Genomic DNA, 27986 nt, shown 5'->3' with positions numbered 1-27986 from the left:
GATTCTGTTAAACTTGACAGAGTGCAGAAAAGGTTTACAAGTACGTTGCTGGGACTGGAGGTATTGAATTATAGGAAGAGGCTGAATAGGCTGGGGCCTTTTTCCCTGGAGCATTGGAGGCTGAGGGGTAACCGTGCAGGGTTTATAAAATTGCGAGGATGATGGATAGGGTTAATAACCAAGGTCTTTTTCCTGAGGTGGGGGAGTCCTAAATTAGAGGGCGTAGGTTTAAGGTGAGAGGGGAAAGATATAAAAAGGACCTGAAGAGTAACTTTTTCACAGAGAAAGGTGCGTGTATGGAATGAGCTGTCAGAGGAAGTGGTGGAGGGTAGTACAATTACAACATTGAAAAGGTACATGGATGGGTACATGAATAGGAAAGGTTTAGAGGGATATGGACCAAATGCTGGCAAATGGGACTAGCGCAGATAGGAATATCAGGTCAGTGCGGATGAGTTGGACTCCAGGTCTGTTTCCGTGCTGTATAACTATTTGACTCTATGATTGCCCTGTAATGTTAGCGAGTTTTGAGAAGATTTGCCAGACTACTCGGACCTCTTGGCATCAGGGTAGCCCACAAACCCACTAAAACAGCGGCTAATGAACTTAAAAGACCCTATACAGACAACAAACAAAACGAACGTCATCTACAAAATACCTTGCAAGAACTGTGACAAACACTACATTGGACAAACAGACAGAAATCTAGCCACCAGGATACATGAACATCAACTAGCCACAAAATGACACGACCCACTATCACTCGTATCCTTACGTACAGATGAAGAAGGAAATCACTTTGATTGGGACAACACATCCATCCTAGGACAAGCCAAACAGAGACACGCACGAGAATTCCTAGAAGCATGGCATTCCAACCGGAACTCCAGCAACACACACATTGATTTGGAGCCAATCTACCATCCCCTGAGAAAAAGAACACGAAATGACACCACCAATGCAGGAAATGACATCACCAACCCAAGGAAACCTAAATAGAAAGCGGGACATAACACCAGCGCTTCGTCGGAGGCTCACTGATGATGTTACCTAGAATGGTGACGAAACGTCTGAAAACTAACCTTCCAGCTCAGCGAGCAATCTCACATCCAGTGCCCTGTAATGTATTGTGCATGATGGACTATATTATTGCAAAATTACCATGCAGTGAGGATATGGAATGGCCCTAAAGATCCAGTGAAGTCCATTTGTGTCCTATGTTTAACAAAGGAGACTATGATGGGATGAGGGAAGAGTTAGTCAAGGTAAAATGGGAGCAAAAACTTTATGGTGGGTCAATTGAGGAACAGTGGATTCAAAATGATTTTTCACTATGCTCAGCAGAAGTATATTTCAGTGATAAGGAAGAACAGTAGGAAAAGAAATAGTCAGCTATGGATGTCTAAGGAAATAAAGTATCAAACTTAAAAAAAACAAACAAAAAAGCAAATATTCGTGGAAACTAGTAGACTGGGAAATCTTTAAAAACCAGCAGAAAGCCACAAAAAACATAATAAAGAAAAGTAAGATAGATTATGAGAGTAAACTAGCTCACAATATAAAAACAGGCAGCAAAAGTTTCTCTCAATATGTAAATCATAAAAGAGTGGCAAAGGTAAACATTGGTCCTTAAGAGGATGAGAAGGCCAATTTAATAACGGAATGAGAAAATAGCCGAGGCATTAAACATTCCTGCTCCTCCGATGCTGCTTAGCCTGCTATGTTAATCCAGCTCTACACCTTGCTATCTCAGATTCTCCAGCATCTGCAGTTCCTACCATCTCTGAGGCATGAAATAGTTATTTTGTGTTGGTCTTCACAATGGAAGACACAAATAACATGATGGCAAGAAGATTATAGCAGGTGAGGACCTAGAAACTATCATTATCACGAAGGAGGCAATGATGGGCAAGGTAATGGGGCTAAAGGTGGACAAGTCTCCTGACCCTGATGAAATGCATCCCAGAGGAATTAAAGAGGTGATGGGGGAAATAGCAAATGCACTAGTAATTATCTACCAAAATTCACTGGACTCTGGGGTGGTACCCGCAGACTGGAAAACAACCAATGTGACGCCACTGTTTAAAAAGGGGAAGTAGACGAAAAGTAGGTAACAATAGGCCAAGATTATGAAATGTGAGGCTGGATAAACACAGCAGGCCCAGCAGCATCTCAGGAGCACAAAAGCTGACGTTTCGGGCCTAGACCCTTCATCAGAAAAGGGGATGGGGAGAAGGAACAGGAATAAATAGGGAGAGAGGGGGAGGCGGACCAAAGATGGAGAGAAAAGAAGATAGGTGGAGAGAGTATAGGTGGGGAGGTAGGGAGGGGATAGGTCAGTCCAGGGAAGACTGACAGGTCAAGGAGGTGGGATGAGGTTAGTAGGTAGCTGGGGGTGCGGCTTGGGGTGGGAGGAAGGGATGGGTGAGAGGAAGAACCGGTTAGGGAGGCAGAGACAGGTTGGACTGGTTTTGGGATGCAGTGGGTGGAGGGGAAGAGCTGGGCTGGTTGTGTGGTTTAGTGGGGGGAGGGGACGAACTGGGCTAGTTTTGGGATGCGGTGGGGGAAGGGGAGATTTTGAAGCTGGTGAAATCCACATTGATACCATTGGGCTGCAGGGTTCCCAGGCGGAATATGAGTTGCTGTTCCTGCAACCTTCGGGTGGCATCATTGTGTCACTGCAGGAGACCCATGATGGACATGTCATCTAAAGAATGGGAGGGGGAGTTGAAATGGTTTGCGACTGGGAGGTGCAGTTGTTTATTGCGAACCGAGCGGAGGTGTTCCGCAAAGCGGTCCCCAAGCCTCCGCTTGGTTTCCCCAACGTAGAGGAAGCCACACCGGGTACAATGGATGCAGTATACCACGTTGGCAGATGTGCAGGTGAACCTCTGCTTAATATGGAAAGTCATCTTGGGGCCTGGGATAGTGGTGAGGGAGGAGGTGTGGGGGCAAGTGTAGCATTTCCTGCGGTTGCAGGGGAAGGTGCTGGGTGTGGTGGGGTTGGAGGGCAGTGTGGAGCGAACAAGGGAGTCACAGAGAGAGTGGTCTCTCCGGAAAGCAGACAAGGGTGGCGATGGAAAAAATGTCTGGGGTGGTGGGGTCGGATTGTAGATGGCGGAAGTGTCGGAAGATGATGCGTTGTATCCGGAGGTTGGTGGGGTGGTGTGTGAGAACAAGGGAGATCCTCTTTGGGCGGTTGTGGCGGGGGCGGGGTGTGAGGGATGTGTTGCGGGAAATGCGGGAGACGCGGTCAAGGGCGTTCTCGACCACTGTGGGGGGAAAGTTGAGGTCCTTGAAGAACTTGGACATCTGGGATGTGCGGGAGTGGAATGCCTCATCGTGGGAGTAGATGCGGCGGAAGCGGAGGAATTGGGAATAGGGGATGGAATTTTTGCAGGAGAGTGGGTGGGAGGAGGTGTATTCTAGGTAGCTGTGGGAGTCGGTGGGCTTGAAATGGACATCAGTTACAAGCTGGTTGCCTGAGATGGAGACTGAGAGGTCCAGGAAGGTGAGGGATGTGCTGGAGATGGCCCAGGTGAACTGAAGGTTGGGGTGGAAGGTGTTGGTGAAGTGGATGAACTGTTCGAGCTCCTCTGGTGAGCAAGAGGCGGTGCCGATAGAGTCATCAATGTAATGGAGGAAGAGGTGGGGTTTGGGGCCTGTGTAGGTGCAGAAGAGGGACTGTTTCACATAACCTACAAAGAGGCAGGCATAGCCGAGGCCCATGTGGGTGCCCAAGGCTACCCCCTTTGTCTGTAGGAAGTGGGAGGAATCGAAAGAGAAGTTGTTGAGGGTGAGGACGAGTTCGGCTAGGCAGATGAGGGTGTCGGTGGAGGGGGACTGGTCGGGCCTGCGGGACAGGAAGAAGCGGAGGGCCTTGAAGCCATCTGCATGTGGAATACAGGTGTGTGGGGACTGGACGTCCATGTGAAAATGAGGTGTTGGGGGCCAGGGAATTGGAAGTGCTGGAGGGCGTGGGTGGTGTCACGGACGTCGGTAGGGAGTTCCTGGACCAAAGGGGAGAAAATGGAGTCCAGATAGGTGGAGATGAGTTCGGTGGGGCAGGAACAGGCTAGTTAGCTTAACTTCGGTAATGGGGAAAATGCTTGAATCTATCATTAAGGAAGAAATAGCAAGGCATCTGGATATAAATTGTCCCATTGGGAACACCCAGCATGGGTTCATGAAGGGTAGGTCATATTTAAATAATTTGGTGGAATTCTTTAAGGACATTACTTGCATGGTGGACAATGGGGAACCTGTGGATGTGGTGTATCTGGATTTCCTGAAGGCATTTGACAAGGTGCCACAACAAAAACTGCTACATAAGATAAAGTTGCATGGTATTACAGGTAATGTATTGGCATGGATAGAGGATTGGTTGACTAGTAGAAAGCAAAGAGGGGTAAATGGGTGTTTTTCTGGTTGGCGGTCATTGGCTAGCGGTGTGCCTCAGGGATCAGTGTTGGGACCGCAATTGTTTACAATTTACATAGATGGTTTGGAGTTGAGGACTAAGGGTGGTGTGTCAAAATGCAGATGACACTAAGATGAGTAGTAGAGCAAAATTTGCAGAAGACACTGAAAGTCTACAGAGGGATATAGATAGTCTAAGTGAGTCGTCAAAGGTCTACCAGATGGAGTACGATGTTGATAAGTGTGAGGTCATCCATTTTGGTAGAAATAACAGCAAAATGGACTATGTTTTAAATGGTAAAAAATTGCAGCACGCTCCTGTGCAGAGGGACTTGGGTATCCTTTTGCATGAATTGCCAGAAGTAGGATTTCAAGTGCAGCAGGTAATTAAAAAGTTAAATCGAATTTTGTCTGTCATTGCTAGAGGATGGAATTTAAAACAGCAAAGCTATGCTGCAGCTCTATAGGGTCCTGGTGAAGCCACACCTGGAGTACTACATGCAGTTTTAGTCTCCTTACTTGAAAAGGGATATACTAGCACCTGGGGTGGTGGGGGGTAGGCGTGTGCAGAGGAGATTCTCTTGGTTGATTCCAGAGTTGAGAAGGTTGGATTATGAGGAGAGACTGAGTAGACTGGGATCATACTCATTGGAATTCAGAAGAATGAGGGGAGATCTTACCTAATCCCTTCATAATCATAATGTTTCTATAAGGTGGAGGCAGGGAGGTTATTTCCATTAGCAGGTAAAACTAGGATGACGGGGCATTGCCTCAAAATAAAGGGAAGCAGATGTAGGACTGAGGTCAGGAGGAACTTCTTGACCCTCAGGGTTGTGAATCTATGGAATTCCCAGCCCAGTGAAGCAGTTGAAGCTACCTTGCTGAATGTCAAATTTAAGGCAAGGCTAGATAAATTTTTGAACAGTAAAGGAATTAAGGGTGATGGTGTGTGGGCAGGTAAATGGAGCTGAGTCTCAAAAAGATCAGCCATGATCTTATTGAATGGCGGGGTAGTCTCGAGGAGCCAGATGGCCGCCTCCTGCTCCTAGTTCTTATGTTACGTTCAACGCAGTAAATCAGTATCTTTACCATTCAAAAAGTGTACATGTATTCCTCGCAAACTACCATTCCTGAAGACATATATATTTTTCCTGAATAGATCTTGACAATTCCACGACAGAGGAGAACCATCCATTCTACGGTGCCTTCAGATGCTGAAAAACTAGCACAAAGCCTGCTGGTCAAAGAGGTATGACACGGAAGTTTATTCCAAATCATGCAGGATTATTGACTTGTATTCTGAAATTCCATCCGCAATCTCCATTTGTCTCTTTTTCTCTCTCACCACTCCCCCTCCTTTAAGATCCTCCTTAAAACCTACTGTGTTGGCCAAACCTTTGATCACTGTGTTAAATCTTTTTCTCAATTGACTTGGTGTCAGTAATATTTTTGACCTGTCAAATTAAATGTCTTCAGATCGTTTACAATATGAAAGCTAATATGCTTTGCTGTTGCCCATTTGATGAATATGTTTTAACTCCATTTGTAGGTGAGCCTAACTAAGCTGCATGAGCTCTCTTCACAGTGACAGATTTGTTTGAACTTGATGAACAGCCTCGAATTTGAAAACAAGACTATTCTCTCAAATTATACAGAAATCATACACTGGGAGCAAAGAAACTTCCAACAACACTCCTAAAAACTAGAATTGCTGAGCAAACTTTTCACTTGATGTTAAACTAAATCCTGCATTTCCATGCCGGGAACATTGAATACATTTTAGAAAACAATCAATCCATAGCTCATCAGAATCACTGTCAAGGCCGATATTTATTACCTGTTGCCCTGGAAGAGATGATGGGGAGCTGCCATCTTGAACTACTGTCCATGGTATGTGGCCTGGAGGGGAACTTGCTGGTGGTGATGTTCCCATGTATCTGTTGCCTTTGAACTAACTTCTGGTGGTGGAATTCACAGGTCTGGAAGGTGTTACCGACGGAGCCTTCTTGCAGTATATCTTATAGATGGCACACACTGCTGTTACTGTGCAAAGATGCAGGAAGAGTGAATGCTTATTTGTGCTGGGGTATGTGGTGCTGAGTGGCACCTTTCAGTTAGCGCTAATGGCTAAGAGCAGAAAACATGAATGATAATAAAGCACATTGCATGGGAAATGAGAGATTAATATATCCAGAGGCAATTCAGTCAATTTATAGGATATTGTGGCTGATATCTGATATTTAATTTGTTCGTAAATACAATGCACAAGAGGATGAAGGCTCTTCAGCCAGTGAAAATAGTTATTCTATCAAAATCGGTGACAGTTTTGGGTGCAGCTATTAAATCTCCCCCCTAATTTTCCATGCCTAAAGGAGCCTATCCTTAGCTCTTTTAGCTCGTGTGACTGAAGATTCTCATCTCTGGTCCTACTGTAGCTAATCTCTTAAGTGGCATTCCCAACCTTGACATCCCTCTTAAAGTGTGTTGCCTTGAATACAGCCAAATAGCTCAGCTGTTGTGTAGTCAGTTTTCTAGAACAGCCTATCAGAACTTACAAAAACAGAAAAAAAGTATCACTTCAAAGTTCTCGATGATAAATTTCGTTTGCCAGCCTTTTTTTCAGTTCTTTCTATATGTTTCTGAAGTCTTCTCATTTTGATTACATTTTTGCAATTTGTATCATTGGCAGACTTTTGAAAGCATGCCTGATATAGCCAAGTCCACTGATCAGTTATTCCATTCAACTATCCCTGCTGACAATAATGCTTCATTTATTTCTCATTCCGTCTTTACTCACCTAACATCTATTCCATCTCCTCCATATGCTGATCTATTGCTTCAACCACTCCCTGGTAGGGCTTCCACATTACAGATATATAGAACCAGAAAGTAGAAGCAAAAGTGGACCATTTGGCCCATCAAACCTTCTTCAACATTCAATAGTTTCACAGCTGATCATCGAACTCATTACCCTCTTCCTGCTTTCTCCTCCGTACCCTTTGGTCGCTTTAGCTCTAGGAATTATATCCGATGCCTTTTTGAAAATTGTTAATTATTTTGGCCTCAAATGCTTTCTGTGGCAGAGAATTCCACAGATTCCTCACCATGTCTCAAGAAATTTCTATACATCTTAGTCCTAAATCACCGAGCCCATGTCCTTACAAAACTAAATGTACTGCCACAAAATCTGCAAATGTCACAAAGCTGGGTGGGACGGTGAGCTGTGAGGAGGATGCAGAGATGTTGCAATGTGATTATGACAGGCTGAGTGAATGGGCAAAAACATGGCAGGTATAGCATAATGTGGTTAAACATGAGGTTCTCTACTTTGGCAGCATTATAATTTGAATGGCTGTAAATTGATGTTCAACGAGACCTGGGTCTTCATGAACCAGTTGCTGAAATTCAGCATGTAAGTGCAGCAGGCAGCAAAGAAAGCAAACTGTATGTTGGCCTTCATTGCGAGGGGATTTGAGTACAGTAGCAAAGATGTATTGCTGCAATTATTCAGGGAATATTGGGTGCAGTTCTGGTCTCCTTTTACGAGGAAGGATGTTCTTATCTGGAGGGAATACAGTGAAGGTTTATCAAATTGATTATTTAGAAGGCAGACTGTGGAGAGATTGAGTCAATTAAGCTTGTATTCACTGGTGTTTAGAAGAAGGAGGAGTGAATCTCAGAAACTGTAAAATTCTAACAGGACTAGACAGATTAGATGCAGGAAGGCTACTCCCAGTTGCGGGGGAGGATAGAACCAGGGAGCATCATTTAAGGTTAAAGGGTAAAAAGTTTTGGACTAAGTTGAGAGATTTCTTCACTGAATGGTGAGCCAATGCAACTCACTACTGCAGAAAGCGGTGGAGGCCAAAACATCATGTTTTCAAGAAGGAGGAGATATAGCAGGTTGCAGGAACAGCAACTCCTATTCCGCTTGGGAACCCTGCAGCCCAATGGTATCAATGTGGACTTCACCAGCTTCAAAATCTCCCCTTACCCCACCGCATCCCAAAACTAGCCCAGTTCGTCTCTCTCCCCCCCCGCCCACTGCACCACAAAACCAGCCCAGCTCATCCCCTCCACCCACTGCTTCCCAAAACCAGTCCAACCTGTCACTGCCTCCCTAACGTGTTCTTCCTCTCACCCATCCCTTCCTCCCACCCCAAGCTGCACCTCTATGTCCTACCTACTAACCTCATCCCACCTCCTTGACCTGTCCGTCTTCCCTGGACTGACCTATCCCCTCCCTACCTCCCCACCTATACTCTCCTCTCCACCTATCTTCTTTTCTCTCCATCTTCGGTCCGCCTCCCCCTCTCTCCCTATTTATTCCAGAACCCTCACCCCACCCCCTCTCTGATGAAGGGTCTAGGCCCGAAACGTCAGCTTTTGTGCTCCTGAGATGCTGCTTGGCCTGCTGTGTTCATCCAGCCTCACATTTCATTATCTTGGATTCTCCAGCATCTGCAGTTCCCATTATCACGGAGATATAGCTCTAGTGGCTAAGGGGATCGGGGCCATGGGAGGAGAGCAGAGTCAGGCATTGAACTTAATGTTCAGCCATGATCATATTGAATGGCAGATCAGGCTCAAGGGTCAAATGGCCTTCTTTTGCTCATATCTTCTACATTTTTATGCTGAAACTGTTACCCATGGTTCTAGACTCCTCAGTGATTGGAAACATTCTTCATGCTTTTAGCCTGTCTAGAACATTAAAGGTTTCTCACCACTTTCCAGATAAAGATGTTTCTCTTGAATTTCCGATTGGAATTCTTGATTATTGTCTTATATTGAGAAGCTCCAGTCCTGAACTAGGACTCGTACATCCCTTTGTGCTTTAGATTTCCAAAGCCTTTTCCCTTTTAGAAAATAGTCTCCGCTTCTATTCTTCCCACCAACGTGCATTGTCTCACAATTTGCCACATTGTATTCCACCTGCCACTTCTTACCAATCAAATCCGGGCCCTCCTACAGCCTCGCACTTCCTCAACTTGTCCCTTCACCTAACTTTCACCATCCGCAAATTTAGTGATAATGTCCTCAGTTCCTTTGCTCAGATTGTTAATGTGTAACTTGAATTGTTGTGTTCCCAACACTGATCCACTCCAGAACTCCACTAGTCACAGATTCCATTCTGAAAAAAGACCCTTTATCCCTATTGTCTGCCTTCTGTCCATCATCCAATCCTCTATCCATGCCATACCTTGCCCCTCACACCTTGGATTGTTACCTTACTTAGTAGCCTCCTGTATGGCACCTTGTCAAAACCCTCTGGAAATCCAAATAGACACCATGGACTTTGCAGCCGCTCCTGGGATTGCAGCCTTATTTGAAGATTTGTTACAGTATTTTTACAGATATTACAGTCATTATATTTTACTAATACAAGAATTTTATTTATTTTGTTTCATTAACATGAAAAAAATCAAACAAAAAATTACAATTATTTTTTCAAATGGACTCTTTGGTAAATGAGCTATTCAGGGTCTACAGTGAACAGCTGAGGTTTTTTATTCTAAATTCAGAAGTTATAAAGAATAAAGTCTGTGTTTTTGAGGTTTTCTTGACATTGCACAAGTTTTTTTTTTGGAAGAAACCAAACAAACAATTTCTTTTAAATAAGGAACTGTGTTTATGTTTGAGAATCCTACTTGTGGTCAGCTCTGGTAAAGAACTTTTGTTCTCGGAGTTTATTGAAAAGGAATATTTTTTTCTTATTCAGTTAATCAGCTAAGTGGTTGATAATTATTTAAGTTTTATATGTTTGTGTGTGTATTTTTTTTTCCATTTTAACATTATTTTCTGGAGGTAATGAAAGATATTTTGTTTGCTATGTAAGGTGTTATTGAAAGTTCTTTCTTAGGCTTAATGTTATGAAGACCATATAGCAATGTTAGATGGCTAGTAGATTTAGAAAAGTTATTACACAGCAGGATCAGTCAGACAGATGGGTGACTGCCAGAAAAGGCAAGAAGATAGTTCAAAAGTCTCCGGAGGCTATTCCTCTATCAAATAGATATTTAGTTTTTGGAAACTGTAGAAAGGGATAGTCTCTCCGACAAAAATGGAAGGAGCAGCCAGTTGTTGGACACTTGGAATGAATCTTATATTAGGCAGCATTTGACAAGATTTAGTAGAATTATTATCATATAGGATTCTCCTATTGGGGTATAGATGAGAGATTCTGTGGCAGTGAGCATAAATTTAGGATGGTTTGTTGCTTTCCTGCTCCTAAGGTTAAGGACGTCTCTAAACATTTCAAGTATATCGTTAAAATTAAGTTGAGAAGCCAGAAATTATTGTATGTATTGGTGAGAATAACATTTTTAGGGAAAAGATTAAAGCAGTGCAGAGTGAATTTAAGAGGTTAGGTAGAAGATTTAAAAAAAAACCTAGAATGTGGCCATTTTGGGTTTACTCCCAATGCCAAACTCAAATGAGGAAGGGAACAAAAGATTAAGTGAGATAAATCAATTACTGAAGAGCTGGAATATTGTTCAGGAATTCAGATTTTTGGGCAATTGGAATGTCTTTTGAGATAGAAAAGACAAGTTCAAAAGGGATAGGTCTAACCTAAACTGGAAAGGGACCAATAGCAGGGAGATTTGCTCATTCCATTAAGGGAGACTTTATGCTGATAGAGAGGGGCAGAGGAGGAATTTTAAGTAGCATCAGTTAGAAAAGAAAGAGTCAGAGTATGTAGTAAATCTGAATAAATAAATTGCATTTATTTCAATGCAAGGGGTCTTACCGGTAAGACTGATGAACTCTGCATTTTTAAGCACATGTAATTTTGGAGTGCATGGGTATTACAGAAACTTGGCGAAAGATGAGCAAGACTGGCAGCTCAATTTTCTGGGTTTTAGATGCTATAGGAAAGATAGAAAAGGAGGCAAGAAAAGTGGGGCATGGTGTTTTTAATTAAGGAATATATTACTGCTGTAGCTAAAGAAGATGTTTCTGAAAATCATCCAATGAAAATGTTTGGGTAAAATTAGAAATAAGAAAGATTACCTTGATGGAATTGTAGTGTGGGCTCCCCAGTAGTCAGAGGGGAAATTGAGAAACAAGTATGTATGGAGGTCTCAGATATCTGTAAGCATAATAAAGTCCTAATAATGGGAAATTTTAATTTTCCAAACATTGACTGCGGTTACCATGGTGTTAAAAGTTTGGGTACTGAAGGATTTGTCAAACGAGTTCAAGAAAATTTTCTCTAATATGTGGATGCTGCTACTGGGAGAAAGAGCAAAACTAGACTTTTGGATAAAAAGGCGGGGCACACGACTGAAGTAAGAGTGCAAGAACAATTTGGGTCTTGTGATCATAATTCTATTAGTTTCAAAATGGTTATGGAAAAGGATAAACCTTCCATAAAAGTTAAAGTTTTCAATTGTGGTGAAGCAAATTTTAATGGTATGAGACAAGAATTTTCAAAATTTGAATGGAGTAGACTGTTCACAGATTAAAGGACATTTGACAATTGGGACGTGTTCAAGACTGTGATGATGAGAGTTCAGAGGCATTATGCTCCTGTTCAAGTGAAGAGTAAGGCTGATAAGAGTAGGGATCAATGGATGAGTAAGACATTGAGGTTCTAGTCAAGTATAAAATAATCTTATTTTAGATATAAACAACTTTGTTCAATTGAATCTTTTAATCACTATAAAGAGTGGGACATTATCAACAAACGAAATCAGGAAGGCAAAGAGGGGATCTGAGATAGCATTGGCAGATAAGGTTAATGTTAATTCAAAGAGATTCTATAAATACATTAAGAGCGAGAAAGAAACTAGCAAGTGGGTGGGGCATCTTAAAGATCAAGGAGGTTGTCTTTGTGTTGAGCCCTAGGAGATGGGAAAGATATTAAATGAATATTTCATATCAGTTTTTACTGTGGAGAAAGAAATGGAGTCTAGAGAATGCAGACAAATAAACTTTGATATTTTAAAAACAGTTCACATTATATAAGAGGAAGTTTGGGAGGTCCTAGAATATAAACATGGGAAAAGTCTCCAGGACTTGATCTAATGTATCCCAGAACATTGTGGGAAGTAAAGGAGGAAATTGCGAGACCCCTTGCAGAAATATTTACATCATCTATAACTGAGGTAACTGATGATTCGAGGGTGGCTAATATTGTACTTTTGTTTAAGAAATGTTGTAGGGAGAAATTGAGGAACTATAGACCTGTGAGTCTGACTTTGGTTATGGATAAATTGTTGGAGGTGATTATAAAAGATAGGATTATGGAAATTTAGAAATGTAGAATTGATTGGGGATGGTCAGCATGGTTTTGTACGAGGAAAATCATGTCTCTCAAACTTGATTGAGTTTTTTGAGGAAGTTATCGAAAACGTGGAGGGCGGAGCAGTAGACATTGTTTACGTGGATTTTAGGAAAGCCTTTGACAAGGTTCTGCTTGGTAGACTAGTAAGTAAAGTTCGGTCACAAGGGATGTAGGGTGAGATTGCCAATTGGATACAGAGTTGGCTTAATGGCAAGAGACAGACAGTGGTGGTGTAGGGTTGCTTGTCAGACTGGAAGCCTGTTACCAGTGGTGTTCCATAGGGATCAGTTCTGGGTCCTCTCTTGTTTGTCATTTATATAAATGATTTGAAGGAGAATATAGAAGCCATGGTTGGAAAGTTCGTGGACAACATCAAAATTGGTGGCATAGTAGACAGTGAAAGAAGTTTTCCTAAGATTACAAAGGGATCTTGATCAAATGGATCAATGTGCTAAAAAATGGCAGATGGAGTTCAATCTGGATAAAAGTGAGATATTGTATTTTGGTACAACAAACAAGGGTAGGGCTTACACAATTAATGGTAGGATTTTGGGTAGTGCTGTCGAACAGAGGGCCATAGGGATGCAGATAAATTCTTTGAAATTTGCGCCACACATAGACAGGGTGGTTAAAAAGACATTTAACACACTTGCCTTCATTGCTCAGTCCTTTGAGTATTGGAGTTGTCAAGTCATGTTGAGGTTGTACAGGACATTGGTGAGGCCACTTCTGGAATACTGCATCTTGTTCTGGTCACCCAGTTATAGGAACGAAATTATTAAGGTGGAAAGGGTTCAGAAGGGATATACCAGTATGTTGCCAGGCATGAAATGTTTGAGTTGTAAAGAAAAGCTGGATAGTTGGGGACTTTCTTTTACTGGAGCGTAGGAGGTTGAGAAGTGATCTGATAGAAGTTTCTAAAATAGTAAGAGGTATACTTTGAGTTAATGGTAGTTTACTTTTATGTAGAACGGGGGATTTCAAAACATGAGGGACACTTTTATAAAGTGAGGGGAGAGAGATTTACAAAGGACATGAGGGGCAATGTTTTTACGCAGGGTGGTTCATTTGTGGAATGAATTTCCTGAGGAAGTAGTGGATGTGGGTACAATTACAACGTTTAAAAGATATTTGGATAAATACATGAACAGGAAAAGTTTGGAGAGTCGTGGACCAGAGCAGGCATGTGGGACTAGTTTAGTTTGGGATTATGTTCAGCATGAGGACTGGTTGGACCGAAGGGTCTGTTTCCATGCTGTATGACTCTATGCCCACTGGCTTTCCTTTGTCTAACTTGCTTGTTACCACCTCAGATAATTTAAACAGTTTCTTCAAACGTGACTTCCCCTTGGCAAAGTCATGCTCTTTCAAGTACTCCACAATCTCATCCTTAATAATAGTCTCTAAACTCTTAGCAATGACTGAGGTTGGGTTAACCAGCCTATAGTTTCTGTCTTCTGCCTCCTTCCCTTCTAAAACGAATGTGGTACATTAGCTATTTTTCCAGTCCTGTGGGGCACCCCCTGACTTCAGCAACTCCTGAACGACCACCATCAGAATCACTTCTGAAATATGGTGTGTTCACTGTCATCTATTGAAATGGAGGTGACAGGATGCCCACACTCTTTCTGTTATTGTGATTTGAAAAACATGCCCACATTAGATCCTTGGCCTGTGGTCCATTGAAAACCTGGCCAAAGGCATAAATATAACATGGGGAATGTGAGATAAATATGACAGGCACTCTCCTCTCTCACCCTGTGCCATTCTGTAGTCTTGTCCTTTCTTCTCTCTGTTGCCCACACACCCATATATTTATAGCACTTTGCATTCCATTGCAGTTGAACAATACTTGTTTAATAATCAATATTGCAAGGGCTGCTTAGAAGGGACGAGGAAATAGGTGTGGTAGTTCTGTGAGAAACTATGGAACCACACTGAGTGTTGTCAGGTGAGAATGGGTGAAAGTGTAGCCAAAGGAGGAAGGAAGATCTTACCTTTAGCATGGTTTTTCCATTCTGATTCTTTGCCCTAAATGGGATAGTTAATTTCAACAAATTAGGATTTCACAAAGGAGCAAATAAGAGTTATTAGCAATTGATCTCTTTGTTGTTGCTGATTGAGGCACTCGCGTTGGCTAACATGTTTCTGCAGAGGGCAAGGAAACCTTGTTTTAATCTACCATGTAAAAGACATCTAACAGCTCAGTGCAACTGGAGTGACAGCAGGGTTGGCGTCTTCCAAGTGCACACATTTTACATTGATAATATTCAGATTTTATTTTTGGGGAGAAGAGAATTGCAGAAGGGCTATAATATGGAAGGAGGCCAATTTTCCCATGCTGCCTGTACAGGCTCTCTTTGACTTAGTGCCATTCTCCTGCATTTTCCCAGTAATTTTGCCCATTCTTCCTATCCATTGCTCCATTGAGTGCCTTGATCCAATCTGCTTCCACCATGCTTCCAGGCTGTGTGTTCCAGACCTGAACCACTTACCATAGAATTATAGAATCCCGACAGTATAGAAACAGGCCATTCAGCCCAGTAAGTTCACACCACCCTTCCGAAGAACATCCCACCCAATCCCATTCCCCTACCCCTGTATTTCCTATGTCTAACCCACCTAACCTAAACTTGCCTGGGCACCATGGGCAATTTAACATAGCCAATCCACCTACCCTGCACATCTTGGGCTATGGGAGGAAACAGGAAGCCCAGAGGAAATCCAAAGACATGGAGAGAATGTGCAAATTCCACACAGACAGTCACTCGAGGCTGGAATCAAACCCGGGACCCTGGTGCTGTGAGGCACCAGTGCTAACCACTAACCACTGAGCCACCGTGACAATGATTTTTTTTTTCCCCTCACCTCACATTTGCTGCTTCTGCAAAACATTTTAAACCTGTACCATTTTCTTTTCAATTCTCTTGCAAGCAGGAACAGTTGCTCCCTATCTAAATCTGGCCAGATCTCTCTATGGATATGGTTTCAAATTACATCCCAAATTCCTTGACTTCAGAAAATCCATAGAATCATACTGACAAGCATTGAAACATTTCTGTCGTAATTTTTTGCATGATGCCTTATAAAAATAAAGTATAGATAACATTTTTATAATAATCCATGCTTTGTACAAAATGTATCACCATGACCCCAGCATAGAGATCACTATCATTAAGTGACATGCCTTTCTCTACATAGTCATGTGGAATATTAACTGTAAACGGAGAGATTATTAAACCATTTCCTGTTCTCTCAATAAGCTGATGAGCAGTGAGCGTGTCAATAGGAAAGTATTTTTATCAATATATATTTAGTTACCTCTGCAAATTCTATAATTTAACTGACAAATGCTTTGCCCTGTTACTGGAGACCCAGAAAGAATTGGCTTTTGCACAGCACTTTTCACTACCCTTGGGATGACCCAGAGCATTAACTACTCATCCATTACTGTTGTAATGTTGGAAATAATTTGTGGACAGCAAACTCCCAAAAAGCAGCAGAAGACAAATTCCTCAGAGATAGCAAGAACTGCCGATGCTGGAGTCAGAGACAACACAGCGTGGAGCTGGAGGAACATAGCAGGCCAGGCCACATCAGAGGATCAGAAAAGTTGATATTTTGGGTCAGGATCCTCCTTCTGAAATGGGGAGGGAGAAGGAAACTGGCAAATAAATAGAGAGAGGAGAAGTGGGGCTGGGGAAGGTAAGTAGGACGTGATAGGTGAGTGCAGGTACAGAGTTGTGGGGATAGGTTAATGGGTTGGGAGGGACGGATTACATGGCGATTCGGTTTTCTGTGATCCCAGTTGACCCAACTAGCTATCTTCGAAAAGTGGCAAGCTAGAGAGAGCAGACAGTTCATCCCATCCAAAGGGCAGCACCTTTCAGGCCTTTGTATTGCACTGGGAGTATCCTCCTGCTGTATATCGCTCAAGTTTAAAGAGTAGCACCTGAAGTCCTCACCTCTTGTTTCAAATGCAAGTGTGCTTGGTGAGCCAAAGTTAGCTATGAACATAAACGGCTGTTTGGAGCAGATAAGTCTTTGAAGTGACTGCCAAAATGGCTAATTTCAACTGAAAAGACTAGCTGCTGTTTCATTTTGCGTGAATATTCGGATAGGGCTGATTTAATAAGGTGCTAATGCAAATTGCAGTTAGAGCCAGAAGCTCCTTGGTGTAAAAAGCAGTAAATATTTGAGACATGTTTGTTGAGTTATTTCTTTGAGGGTTTACCATCTTTAATTCACATGATGTGGAGGTGCCGGTGTTAGACTGGGTCGAGCAGGGTGGGAAATCGCACAACACTAGGTTCAGTTGGCAGCTTCTTTGTCCTCAAAAATCTGAGAGGTTTTTAAGTTTAACATTTATAAAGCAAAAGGGAACTGGATCTATTTCAGACCAATGGGAAAGTGTGGGTCCAATTGGATAGCTTCTTTCAAACAGGCAGTACAGCCACACTGGACGAAATGGTTTCCTTCTGTCTGAAATAATTGATAAAAGCATTTTATCTTCTGGAACTTACTCACAACTAGAAGAATTGAGTAGTCTTTCACCGTTTGCTTTTAAGACTTTTTTGTCAAGAAAATAACCTCTTTTTAAGAACTTTCTTGGATTCTGCCTTGAACTATTTTTCATTAAAATGTCTCGTAAGATATCCCTTGAATCACACCTTTGACATGTTTGCTTCTCTGTTTCTGGACTCACTTCTCATCACTAAAGCTTATTGTGCCTGGTATCATCATAGTGAATCTGTTCAATGTCCTCCCTCTGTCTCATGCTTCTGAAGATAAGCTGTCCAATAGTCCCTAATTTAACTGGGGACCAACCAGTGGTTAAACTGGATTCAGCATCACCTTTTACATTTGTACTCTGGTCCTGAACAGTACAAGAGCTTTCACTTTCCACATGGTGTTTGTTCAGTTGGCCAAGACATTTGACACAGCAAACCTGGAAGTCCAGGGGAAGGTGCTTGCTCTGACTGGGATCATTCTATGACAATATGATGACCAGTGTGATGCAGAATGATGCCTTATTTATTGTATTTCCTGTCACTAATGAAAAAGACTGTATGATTGGCTCCAGTTTTGTTTCCCACCTTCCTGCGTGCCTGAAAAGATCACAACATGCCAATTCTCATTGCACTTGAACAGTTGGTCTCTTCAATCTTAAGCAGTTCAAGGCCTACACAAGGATCAGAGAAAGTGAACTCAGTGGATTGTCAGCAACTATGTTCTCTTGAAATACGCTCCAGAGCACATCCGAATGATCCAGGCCCACTGTTTTTCAAGCCTTAGAATGCTTCTTTTTTCCAAAGTCTTGAAATTTTGTGCAAAATAATGCAATTCGGAACTTCACTCAGACCTGCTAACTTGGGAATGTGATCGAACTTTCTGTTACCTGGCAAAAAAAAAAGCTCACCATTTGTCAGATTGACTCAGAGTTTGGAGACAGTGTGGTACAGACTGAATTCGGCATAACTTGCCCAAAGCCGAGAGGCATGGACAAACCACCAGCATCACATCCTGCAACTTGGTGCATTACATCTTTGCAGCTGAAGATCTATCATCAGCAAATGGCAGGGCAAAATCCCTAACAGAAAAGTCTTACAATGTGTTGCATACAAGATACAGTACAGCCTTCAGAGTTTAGCTTTGCTGGGTCTTCTGAGAGGCTGCTGTGAAGGTTTCCCAACATACCAAAGGTAGTATTCTGCAGGGAGTTGAACATGGAAACTCATACTATAGGGTGTACCGAGCTCACATACAAAGACTTTGAGAGCCAGTCCCCAAACTCGTAAACTGGACCCCATTACATGATGGGGAGAAATAATCCTGGACAAAACCCACATTGGAGAGGACAGTCATTGAGCATCCTCAACATTACAGAAGAGTCAGCTCCCCACATGTCGAGTTAGCACAGCCAGTGCCTTCAGCCATTCTTCCGACAGTAACTTTATTTGTTAATATTTGCAGATTGCTTTGCAATTCAAGATTTGGTTAACATGACATTGGGGATGGCACTGATCTAAATGATGAACAACTGGTCTCCTTGGTGAGCAGCCCTTTCTTAAAATGATGGGAAATTCCATCGTCTGCTTTATCTATAAATGTGAGCTCCCAAGTCATTCCATCAACTTCTCATGTTACTTGTTACCTCTGGTCTTGATTTAGCTTTCTATTATTTTGCACATATTTCATCCCAGAATGTTTTCGCTTACTTCTCCACATTTTTATTTTATCTGGCATCTATTTGTCTCACCTTATCACCTGTATGTAGTCTCCTAAAGTTGCCTATAGTCCATTTTACAGTTAACAATTCTCCCCAGATTTCTCCCATCTGCTGGTTTTGATTTTGAGCCAAGCACTGTAAAATCCAGATGGCATTATGCAGGAGCAATTGTCCTTGTATTGACCCATGGAGGATGCTGCTGTTACTATTTCTGACAAAGATTGTGGGTTCAAACCTCACAATTCGTGTAGATTTAGATTTAGATTTTACTGCCACGTGTACTGAAATACAAAGTACAGCAGTACAGTGAAAAATTTGTAATATCGCCACACATGGCACACCTAGGTACAAGCACTTATTTACAAAGTAGTAAGAGAAAGAGTTAAAAAGTTAAGCATTACCTTCACAGAAGAAGTAGAAAAATAAAGAAATAAGGAAATAATACTAACTTAAACTGGAAGAATGAAGGAATAAAGTTAAATGTTCAACAGTTTTTGAGCCCTCTGCTTATCTCATTCTTCGGGAGACCTCAGCTACCTAGTCTCGACCCCGCCTCTGCAGATACCAGGGAAGCTACCACACCACTCACTTTTTCCACGTTGGGCCATGATGCCATTGCTGCTACCACCTCCAACCTGCTCCTAGTGACTCTAGAACGTGCCCAGGCTGAACCTATTTACATGCTGACCCAAGAGCTGCCAAGAAACAGACACACTGCAGGCAGAGACACTGTCATGAGCACTTTGCCAGGTCCATGCTGAGGCCAGGAAGAGACACCAAGAGAGAAAGAAGGAAAAAAAAGACAAAAAAATAAGGAAGAAATGACAGAACAGATGAGCTCTGGCTGTATCACCCTAGTCCACCGCCATCTTGTCATGTTACGTGTAGGAGCCCCAGATTCTTGCTCCTCTGTCGTCCGAAGGGTTCAGTGGCAGCGTATTATTTTTCGTGCTGGGGGTGATATCTTTTAAATGAGATGTGAATGATTTCATAGCAGTTCTTTGAGAAAAAGCCATAGTCTGGGAGGTTGCTGAATGTGTGAATTGTGGACTGCTGTGTTTTCTACAACAGGGAGTAACATTTGAGCTCACAATTTCTTGATTCTTTTTGGCATACTACTTCAGTTCCAAAGGACTTTGAGATATACTGTTTGTGACAGGTATGGTATGAATGCAAGTCTTTGTTTTCCTTTCTCCTAATCCAAATTGCATCCATTCATCTTTAATTTATATGCATTGTCTTTTAACTATTTTTCCATCCATTTCAACATCCTGTATGACACTTCTTCAAATATCCTATTGAAACTCCATGCATGCAAAAGCAACCACATTTTGTTTACCAATTCATGGCATTGGTTCCTCACAGAATTCAGGAGTTGCCAAGCACAATTTGCTCTTTATAATTTAATTCAACAGTGAGTTTCCAAGTGAGTGGATTTTATTCTGCATAAATATTTAGGTTAGTGGAAATGAAGACGCGGGAAATATTTGATAATGCAGGTTCATAACACCTTCAAAGTGGAGTTGCTGATAGGATAGTGAAAAAGGTGTTTGTTATGCTTACCTTTATTGGTCAGTGCATTGGGTAGAGGAGCGAGGAGGTCATGTTGCCATTGTACAAGACATCAGTGAGGCCACTTTTAGAATACTACATTCACTTCTGGTCTGTCTGCTGTTGGCAAGATGTTGTTAAGCTTGAAAGGGTACAGAAAAGATTTACAAGGATGTTGCTGCTGTTGAGAGCTTGAATCCTCAGGAGAGGCTGAATATGATGAGGCTATTTTCCCTAGTGTCGGTAGCTGAAGGGTGACCTTATAGAGGTTTCTAAATCATGAGGGGCGTAGACAGGATGAATAGGTGAGGTCTTTTCCCCAGGGTAAGGGTGCCCAAAACTAGAGTGCATAGGTTTAAGGTGAGATAGGAACAATTTAAAAGCAACATAAGGGGCAACTTTATCATGCAGAGGGTGGTGCATGTATGGAATGAGCTACCAGAAGTGGTGGAGGCTGGTAAAATTGCAACATTTAAAAGACATCTGGATGGGTATATGAATAGGAAGGTTTAGAGGGATATTGGCCAAATGCTGGCAAATGGTTCTAGGTAAGATTCGGATACATGGTCGGCATGGGTAAGTTGGAACAAACGGTTGCTTTCCGTGCTGTACAGCTCTGTGACCTCTAAGTGATGAGGATCAGACTGAATCGGTTTCATGTTGGTGCATGAGACAAGTTGGGATGAATTGGCTTTTTTGTCAGCCAATACTGATATTGTTGGGGCATTTTGTTTCTGTTGGCAAGTATGTGGTTCACAACAATCCAGTGGGGTTATCCCATTCTGACTTGGGTCCAGCCTCTTGAGAGTGGAAAACAATGGGCTAAGCCAACACTGCTTAAAAATTGCCAAGTGAAACTGCTCAGGATAAAACATGGGACAGTGGGCCAAGGCTCTGCCTTGAGGCAGAACATACAACAAAGATTGGTTGAATTGATCAGGTTCTTCACAGATCATATATCAAATCACTTCTGGAGCTGACTACACAAAATTACAGAACGCCTTTGGTTTGGAATTGATCTGAATGAATGATTGGAGGACAAAATTGGATTAATAAATTGTATGATTTGGAAAAATGTATCTTTATAGTTACCGGATTACTCTTAAGGGAATTGGGGTATTTGATAAGTTTGATATTGGCTGCTTTCCTGCTTCTTTGATATTATTTTCAACATCCTGGGAGTAATGGTTGACCAGAAACTGAATGGAACTAGCCATAGCAATACTGTGGTTACAAGAGCTGGTCAGAGTCCGGGAATCCTGCAGCGAGTAACTCACTTCCTGTCTCCCCAGAGGCCATCCTTTATTGACAAAGCACAAGTCAGGAGTGTGATGGAACACTCCTCACTTTCCTGGATGCTGCAATAACATTCAAGAAGTTTGACACCCAGCGCAAGGCCACTTGATTGGCACCACATCCAGCGCCTTCAACATTCACTCCCTTAACTACCTAAGCACATTATGTACCATGTACAGGATTCACTGGAGAAAATCATCGAGGCTTCTCCGAAAGCACCTTCCAAACCGCTGACTTCTACCACTGAGTTAGATAAGGGCGGTAGCTATATTGGAAAACCACTCACTGCAACTTCCCTTCCAAGCCACTGACCATCTTGACTTGGAACTGTTACTGTTCCTTCACTGTTTCTGGGTCAAAATCATGGAGCACCCTCACTGAAAGCATACCCCACAAATGAATAATAAAATAAATGTTGATCTAATGATCTGGTAATTTATTTGCAGTGCATCAAGACATATAATTCGGACTGGCTACTGGTAAACTACAAATGGGAAGGCTATGCAGGGGATTTCAGATCACTGCCAAGGTGACGCTTTTACTTCAGTTTGTTATAAATAAACACTTGCAGAAGAACCCAAACTATAGCCCTGAGCTCTGACATGCTCCTTGAGCCTGCTCTGCCATTCAATAGTATTGTGGCTGATCTGTGGTCTAACTTCATATGCCAGCCTTGGGTCCATATCCCTTGATACTCTTGTTTAATAAAAATTTGTCTATCTCAGATTGAAATTTAACAATTGATTTAGCATCAACTGCCATTTGAGGAAGACAGTTCCAAGCCTCCATTACTGCTTATATGTAGTAGTACTTTCTAGCATCTATCCTGATTGCCTGTAATTCTGAGATTATGCCCCAGTTTTAGAATCTTCAACCAGTGGAAATAGTTTATCTTTATCTATTTGGTATTTTCATATTAATATCCAGAAGACCTTGATTAGATCTCCCCTTAACCTTTGAAATTCTAGAGAAAAAGGCCTAATTTGTCTAATCTCTCCACATAACTTTACCCTTAAAATCCAGGTATCATCCTTGTAAGCCTGTATTGAACTCCATCCAGAGCCAAAACATCCTTTGTTGCTTCTGTCTCTGGTTATAGGCTGTCCGCTAATATTAACTACAAACCCTTGGCTCTCCACAGTTTGAAATAATCATTGAATCCTTACAGTGTGAAAAGAGGCCGTTTGGTTCACTGAGAACACACACACCCAGTCACCCATTTTATCTCCTGGAACCTTGCTTGTCTGAGGGCTAATTCCCTATCCTGCAAATCCCTGGACACTATTGGCAACTTAACATCGCCAATCATCTAACCTGCACAGCTTTGAACCCAGGGGAAGAAACCAGACCACCCCAAGGAAATCCACATAGACACAGGAAGGATGTGGATACTCCATACAGACAGCTAACCGAGGATGGACTTGAACCCGGGTAACTGGCACTGTGAGGCAGTGATGCTAACCATTGTGCTGTCACGCCATTCTTGAACCACTATTCACAAGTTAGGATATTTGACTTGTTGAGGCCTCACCAGTTATAATATACTAATGGTCTCTTGTGCAGGACTTTAATAAAAGCCTTCTGCAAGTCCATATAAACAACATACATTAATTTACCTCTGTCCACTACCGTTGCCACCTCTTCAAAAAAAACTCTGAGGCTTATCAGGCATGATCTACTCTTCATGAACTCATACTGACTCTCCATGATCAACTGAAATTTTTTGAGGTGATCAGTTACCCTATCCTTGATTATAAACTCCAACCATTTCCTCACCACAGGTGTTGGGCTAACTGGACTGTAATTCCCTGGTTTTCCTCTGTCTCCCTTCTTAAAGAGTGGAGGGACGTGAGCAACTTTCCAATCCAGAGGAACACCACCTGAATCAAGGAAATCAGAACTCAATTCAGGGAATTCTGCGAATATTCTAACAATGATGTTTCAATGCGCTCTCCTCCCTCTTTTAATGCTGGCTGGAAACCATCAAGTCCTGGGGATTTATCACTCTTCTGTTCAATTAATTTCCCCACTGTTGAGGATTTATTTCAGCTAATTTTAAGATTCTGTGTTAACTTTGGGACTGCTGGCAAGCTACCTTCTCTTTCTGCTGTGAATATTGAAGCAAAATATTCCCCATGGCCATTGTCAATAATCCCACTCTCAGCCTTCTGTGGGCAATAGCACTCTTAACCAGTCCATTTCCCTTGTATAACTATTAAATCTCTTATTGTCTTTAGTGGACCTTGCAAGTTTCCTGTCGTTTCAGCCGCTCTTAAGCCGTTTTGTGGCCCTTCCTTGACCTTTGTATTTGTCCCATTCTGTGAAAGGCTTTTTATGTTTCATTGAACCTGTTATGGAAAATACTCACTTCAAAGAACTTGTTATTGCAGAATTTAAGATTGTAAGGCTGTAGGATATAGGATCATAAGTAGATCATTCAGCCCATAAAATTTTGTCTGCCCTTCAATGAGTCCATAGCTAATCTGATAATCCTCAACTCCACTTTTCCACCTTTTCCACATAACCCTTGACTCCCTTCCTGATTAGAAATATGTTGATATCAACCTTGAGTATACTCAATGACCCAAAATTTCACAGATTCGCTGCCCCCCTGAGAGAATTTAGTGGCCACTTTGAAGCCTAGTGAAGAGGCTCCCTGGCATGTGGCCGACTGGTTGACCAGTTCAGTCGCTGTGTCTTTAGTGTCATTTAAGGGGAAGTTGCTCAGTTCCTGTGGCCTGAGTGGAAGAAAACTAAGCGTAGAGACTGTGTTCCAGAACACATGCTCAATTCTTGTTATTCCAAGTTGGCCTGACCAATAGAAAAGTCTGCTTACACCACATGTTCATAAACATTCCCCATGATATTACTGTCCTGATGTTGCACTATTATGTAGCACAAAGTCCCAGAATCATAGAAGAAATATAAAAGGCCATTTAGTCTGCTGTGTTTGCACCAGCCCTTTGAATGAGCATTAGGACCCAATGCGATTCTCTTGCTTTCTCACCACACCCTGAATATTTTTTTCTAAATAATAATTGTATGGAATGCCTCAGTTGAACCTGCCGCTACTATGATTTCAGGCAGTGAGGCCCAGATCCTGACTACGCTCTGCGTAAAAATTCATTTTCTCATTTCACATTTGCTTCTTTTGCACATTAGCTGAAATCTTCGTCCCCTTGTTCCTGATCCTTTGTGATGGGACGGTTTTTCCCTGTCTACTCTGGAACCTGTGTGTAATGCACAATGCATAGTTTGGCCATTGCCAGTAATGGGGCCTGTCCAGTTAACAGATTCTTAATCTGAACTTAATTGGAGGCCAGCCCTCCTTTACCAACTTTTGAGGTTCATCAGAGTTGCTTTTACGTGATTGCTAAGGAATGTCAACTCTTTCCCTATGCTTCTGTTTTTAGAGGGTGTGCTGAGGGGAAAAAAAAAGCTGCATCTCTGTAACAACATGTAATGTGCAATAAAACAGAAAAGACAGAAAGTCCACTTAATATTCAGTCTGTTTGTGCTCTCTCCCACTTTAATTGATTGAGTTGTAATTTAAATATAAAGTGACATAGAGGTCAAGAGAGGGGAGTGCCTGATATTTTTCCACAATAGGACTTAATCCTCTGATGTAATTTTGCTGTACTTTCAAATCATTTCTGTCTCTCTAAGCAAGATTGCTGTGCTTCTCTTTTTGTTCGTTCTAGCAAGGGCCATCAGCCAGACAAGTTGCCCATGCAGCGTTATGAAGTTGATGAAGATGTGGATAGAGATGAGGTAGGTGATTTCGCTTTCGGTGCTAAATATGTCAATCTTTATGTTCCGTGATAAGCTATTTGTTGTAAGGGTACAATAAAGTTTGTCTTGCATAGAGTGCACAGTTAATGAAGATAGCACATCACAATATCCTGTTAACTCTCTGTAATATGTGACAACTTGTGTGCGTGCAGCCGCCATGGGAGTTGAGGTTGGAATAGCCATGGCTGGAGAACTAGGTCAGGGTGTGGTTTCAGAGGAGGGAGCAGAAGCACTAGCTTAAGGTGTCAGAGTTTTGTGGCTGAGAGAGAATAAGGAGATGAGCAATGCTGGAAAAAGATTAGAAATACACTTGAAGGTCATTGGAGTGAAGTACAATGTCGTCAGGTGTATGAAGGGAAGCATCTTTCTGTTTCCCTATTTTTATCTTTTTGATTTCGGTTCTCCATCCTTGGAGTTTCTATGCACATCTGCTGCTATCCCCCACCCAAAAATATGGTGAACCTACCCCTTCTATCTATTTTTTTTCCTTTCTAACTATGTTGAACTGAATTCACTGTCTGCTGAACACATTGCTTCACCCAGCTGATTTCCCCTTCTTACCAAGTGCTCCTTTGTCCCTGATTTTACACTTCTCCTGATTGCCAGAGCTGAGGATAGCAAATGGTCCTTTCAAATATATCAACTGTGCCTTTGCAACTTTAGATCCTATATCACATTGATGTCCTTTTCCAAAGTTGGAAAATTACATCATTGCCCTAGTTTTATGTTGATGTGCACTGCACTATTCATCTCTATATCACAAGACTTTATAAATTCAGGAGCATAATTAGGCCATTCAGCCCATCGAGTCTGCTTTGCCATTCAATGAGTTCATGGCTGATTTGATAACCTTCAGCTTCGTATTCCTGCCTTTTTGCCATAAACCCTTGATTCCCTTACAGATTAGAAATCTGTCTGTCTCAGCTTTAAGTTTACTCCATGACCCAGAATCCCACAGATTCACTGCCCTTTCAGAGAAGAATCTCTGTCTTAAACAAGTGACTCCTTACTCTGAGACTCTCCCTACCACAGGAAACAATCTCTCCAATAGCTTGCCAAGCCCCCTACGAGTCTTCCGTTTCCATAAGGTTGTTCTCATTCTTCTGAACTTGAGTGAGGACCCAACCTGCTAAAGATCTCCCCATAGTAAAATACCCCTAAATCAACCTGGTGAACTGGATTGCTTCTAATACCAGTACATAATTCTGGGCCTCAGAGCCATTCACTGTATTCTGGCTGTGGTCTGACTGGCACCTGTATAATTTTAGTAACCCCTCCATTGTTTTGTAATAAAGAACAACAGTCCATTTGCCTTCCCACTGAACTTGGAAGCTTGTCTCTGTGATTTATCCATGCCCAAATCCCACTGTTCTGTTGCTTTCTGCAGTTTTTTCCTCACTTAGAAAACATTGACTGGTCTTCCTGCCAAAGTGCATGACCTCTCAGTTTACCACATTATACTCAATCTGCCAAATGTTGTTTATTTTTGTTTTAAATAATTCCCATGCAGTGCCACCATTTCCTTTTGCTTTGTAAACCTATCTGATCTCCCTTCCTAAGCCCTCTGCCCTGCCCCACCCATTTCAAATGAGTACAGTGAAAATCTACAGGTTGCCAGTTATGTATCTTAGATACAAAGGTACCTCAGTACAGATTCTTAAGTACAAATTCTTGGGGGAGAGAAATTAGACAAATAAAGAAATAAATAGTCCAGTTTTACAGATCATAGGAATATTTCAGAAAATAAAAGAAATATAAAATTCAGAATAACAGTCCTTCTAACTCAGTCCATGTGACTTCTAACCTATAGCCTGTGCTGCAGGTGAATGGGACTCCTTCAGTTTAGGATATTTGGTCGGCATGGACAAATTGGGTCCATGCTGTATGACTCAATGTCTGGGGCTCCTTGAGGCATGGAGTTCAGTGTGACACTGTGGCTATGTAAATGCACTGGTCTTTTTGTTTATTCCTAATGCTTTTCTTGCAGGATGCTACGTCGATTTGCTCACAGAAAGGAGGAAATATTAAGGAAGGCTGGCTGTACAAAGCCAACATGAACAGCACTATCAGTGTTACAATGAGGGTAAGATGGTGGGACAGACGTGAGATAAGACATAAATGATGCAGAACACCAAACTATTTCGAAAGCTCCCACTCGGCAGGCACTCGGCAAAGTCCCTCTCCTGTGTGGGTGTGGGTGGGAATGGTTTGTGTGATACAGTTCTGATTTCACCCTCTTGCTAAAGATCGGATTGTGCCAGTAACCTCCAGCACATGTGACTAACTTCACTGCCACAGTCGACGAAATGTTTATGTCTAAAAGCCACTTAACTACTGCAATCTCAATATTTCACAACATGAACTGATTCAAAAGAGGAAATGAGTTTAAGCTAGAATAAGCATGTATTTAAT

The 27986-nt window shown here is 42.0% G+C and overlaps 1 protein-coding gene across 5 annotated transcripts in view; it reads left to right on the top strand.

Moving 5' to 3' along the window:
* The window catches only part of dock11 (dedicator of cytokinesis 11), a 272082-nt gene that overhangs the window by 50171 nt on the left and 193925 nt on the right, over window positions 1-27986 (top strand). For 4 of the 5 annotated variants that reach the window (XM_048544154.2, XM_048544150.2, XM_048544152.2 and 1 more), the window contains exons 3-6: window positions 5579-5668; window positions 22229-22311; window positions 25484-25553; window positions 27562-27657. In XM_048544154.2, the coding sequence (XP_048400111.2) occupies window positions 5579-5668; window positions 22229-22311; window positions 25484-25553; window positions 27562-27657 (339 nt within the window). Of the gene's footprint in view, window positions 1-5578; window positions 5669-22228; window positions 22312-25483; window positions 25554-27561; window positions 27658-27986 lie in introns of those variants that run through there. The other variant, XM_048544155.2, reaches the window with a different exon arrangement.

Source organism: Stegostoma tigrinum, chromosome 15, assembly GCF_030684315.1.
Source record: "Stegostoma tigrinum isolate sSteTig4 chromosome 15, sSteTig4.hap1, whole genome shotgun sequence".
NCBI classification, from domain to species: Eukaryota; Metazoa; Chordata; class Chondrichthyes; order Orectolobiformes; family Stegostomatidae; genus Stegostoma; species Stegostoma tigrinum.
This window is presented reverse-complemented; position numbering and strand designations above follow the sequence as displayed.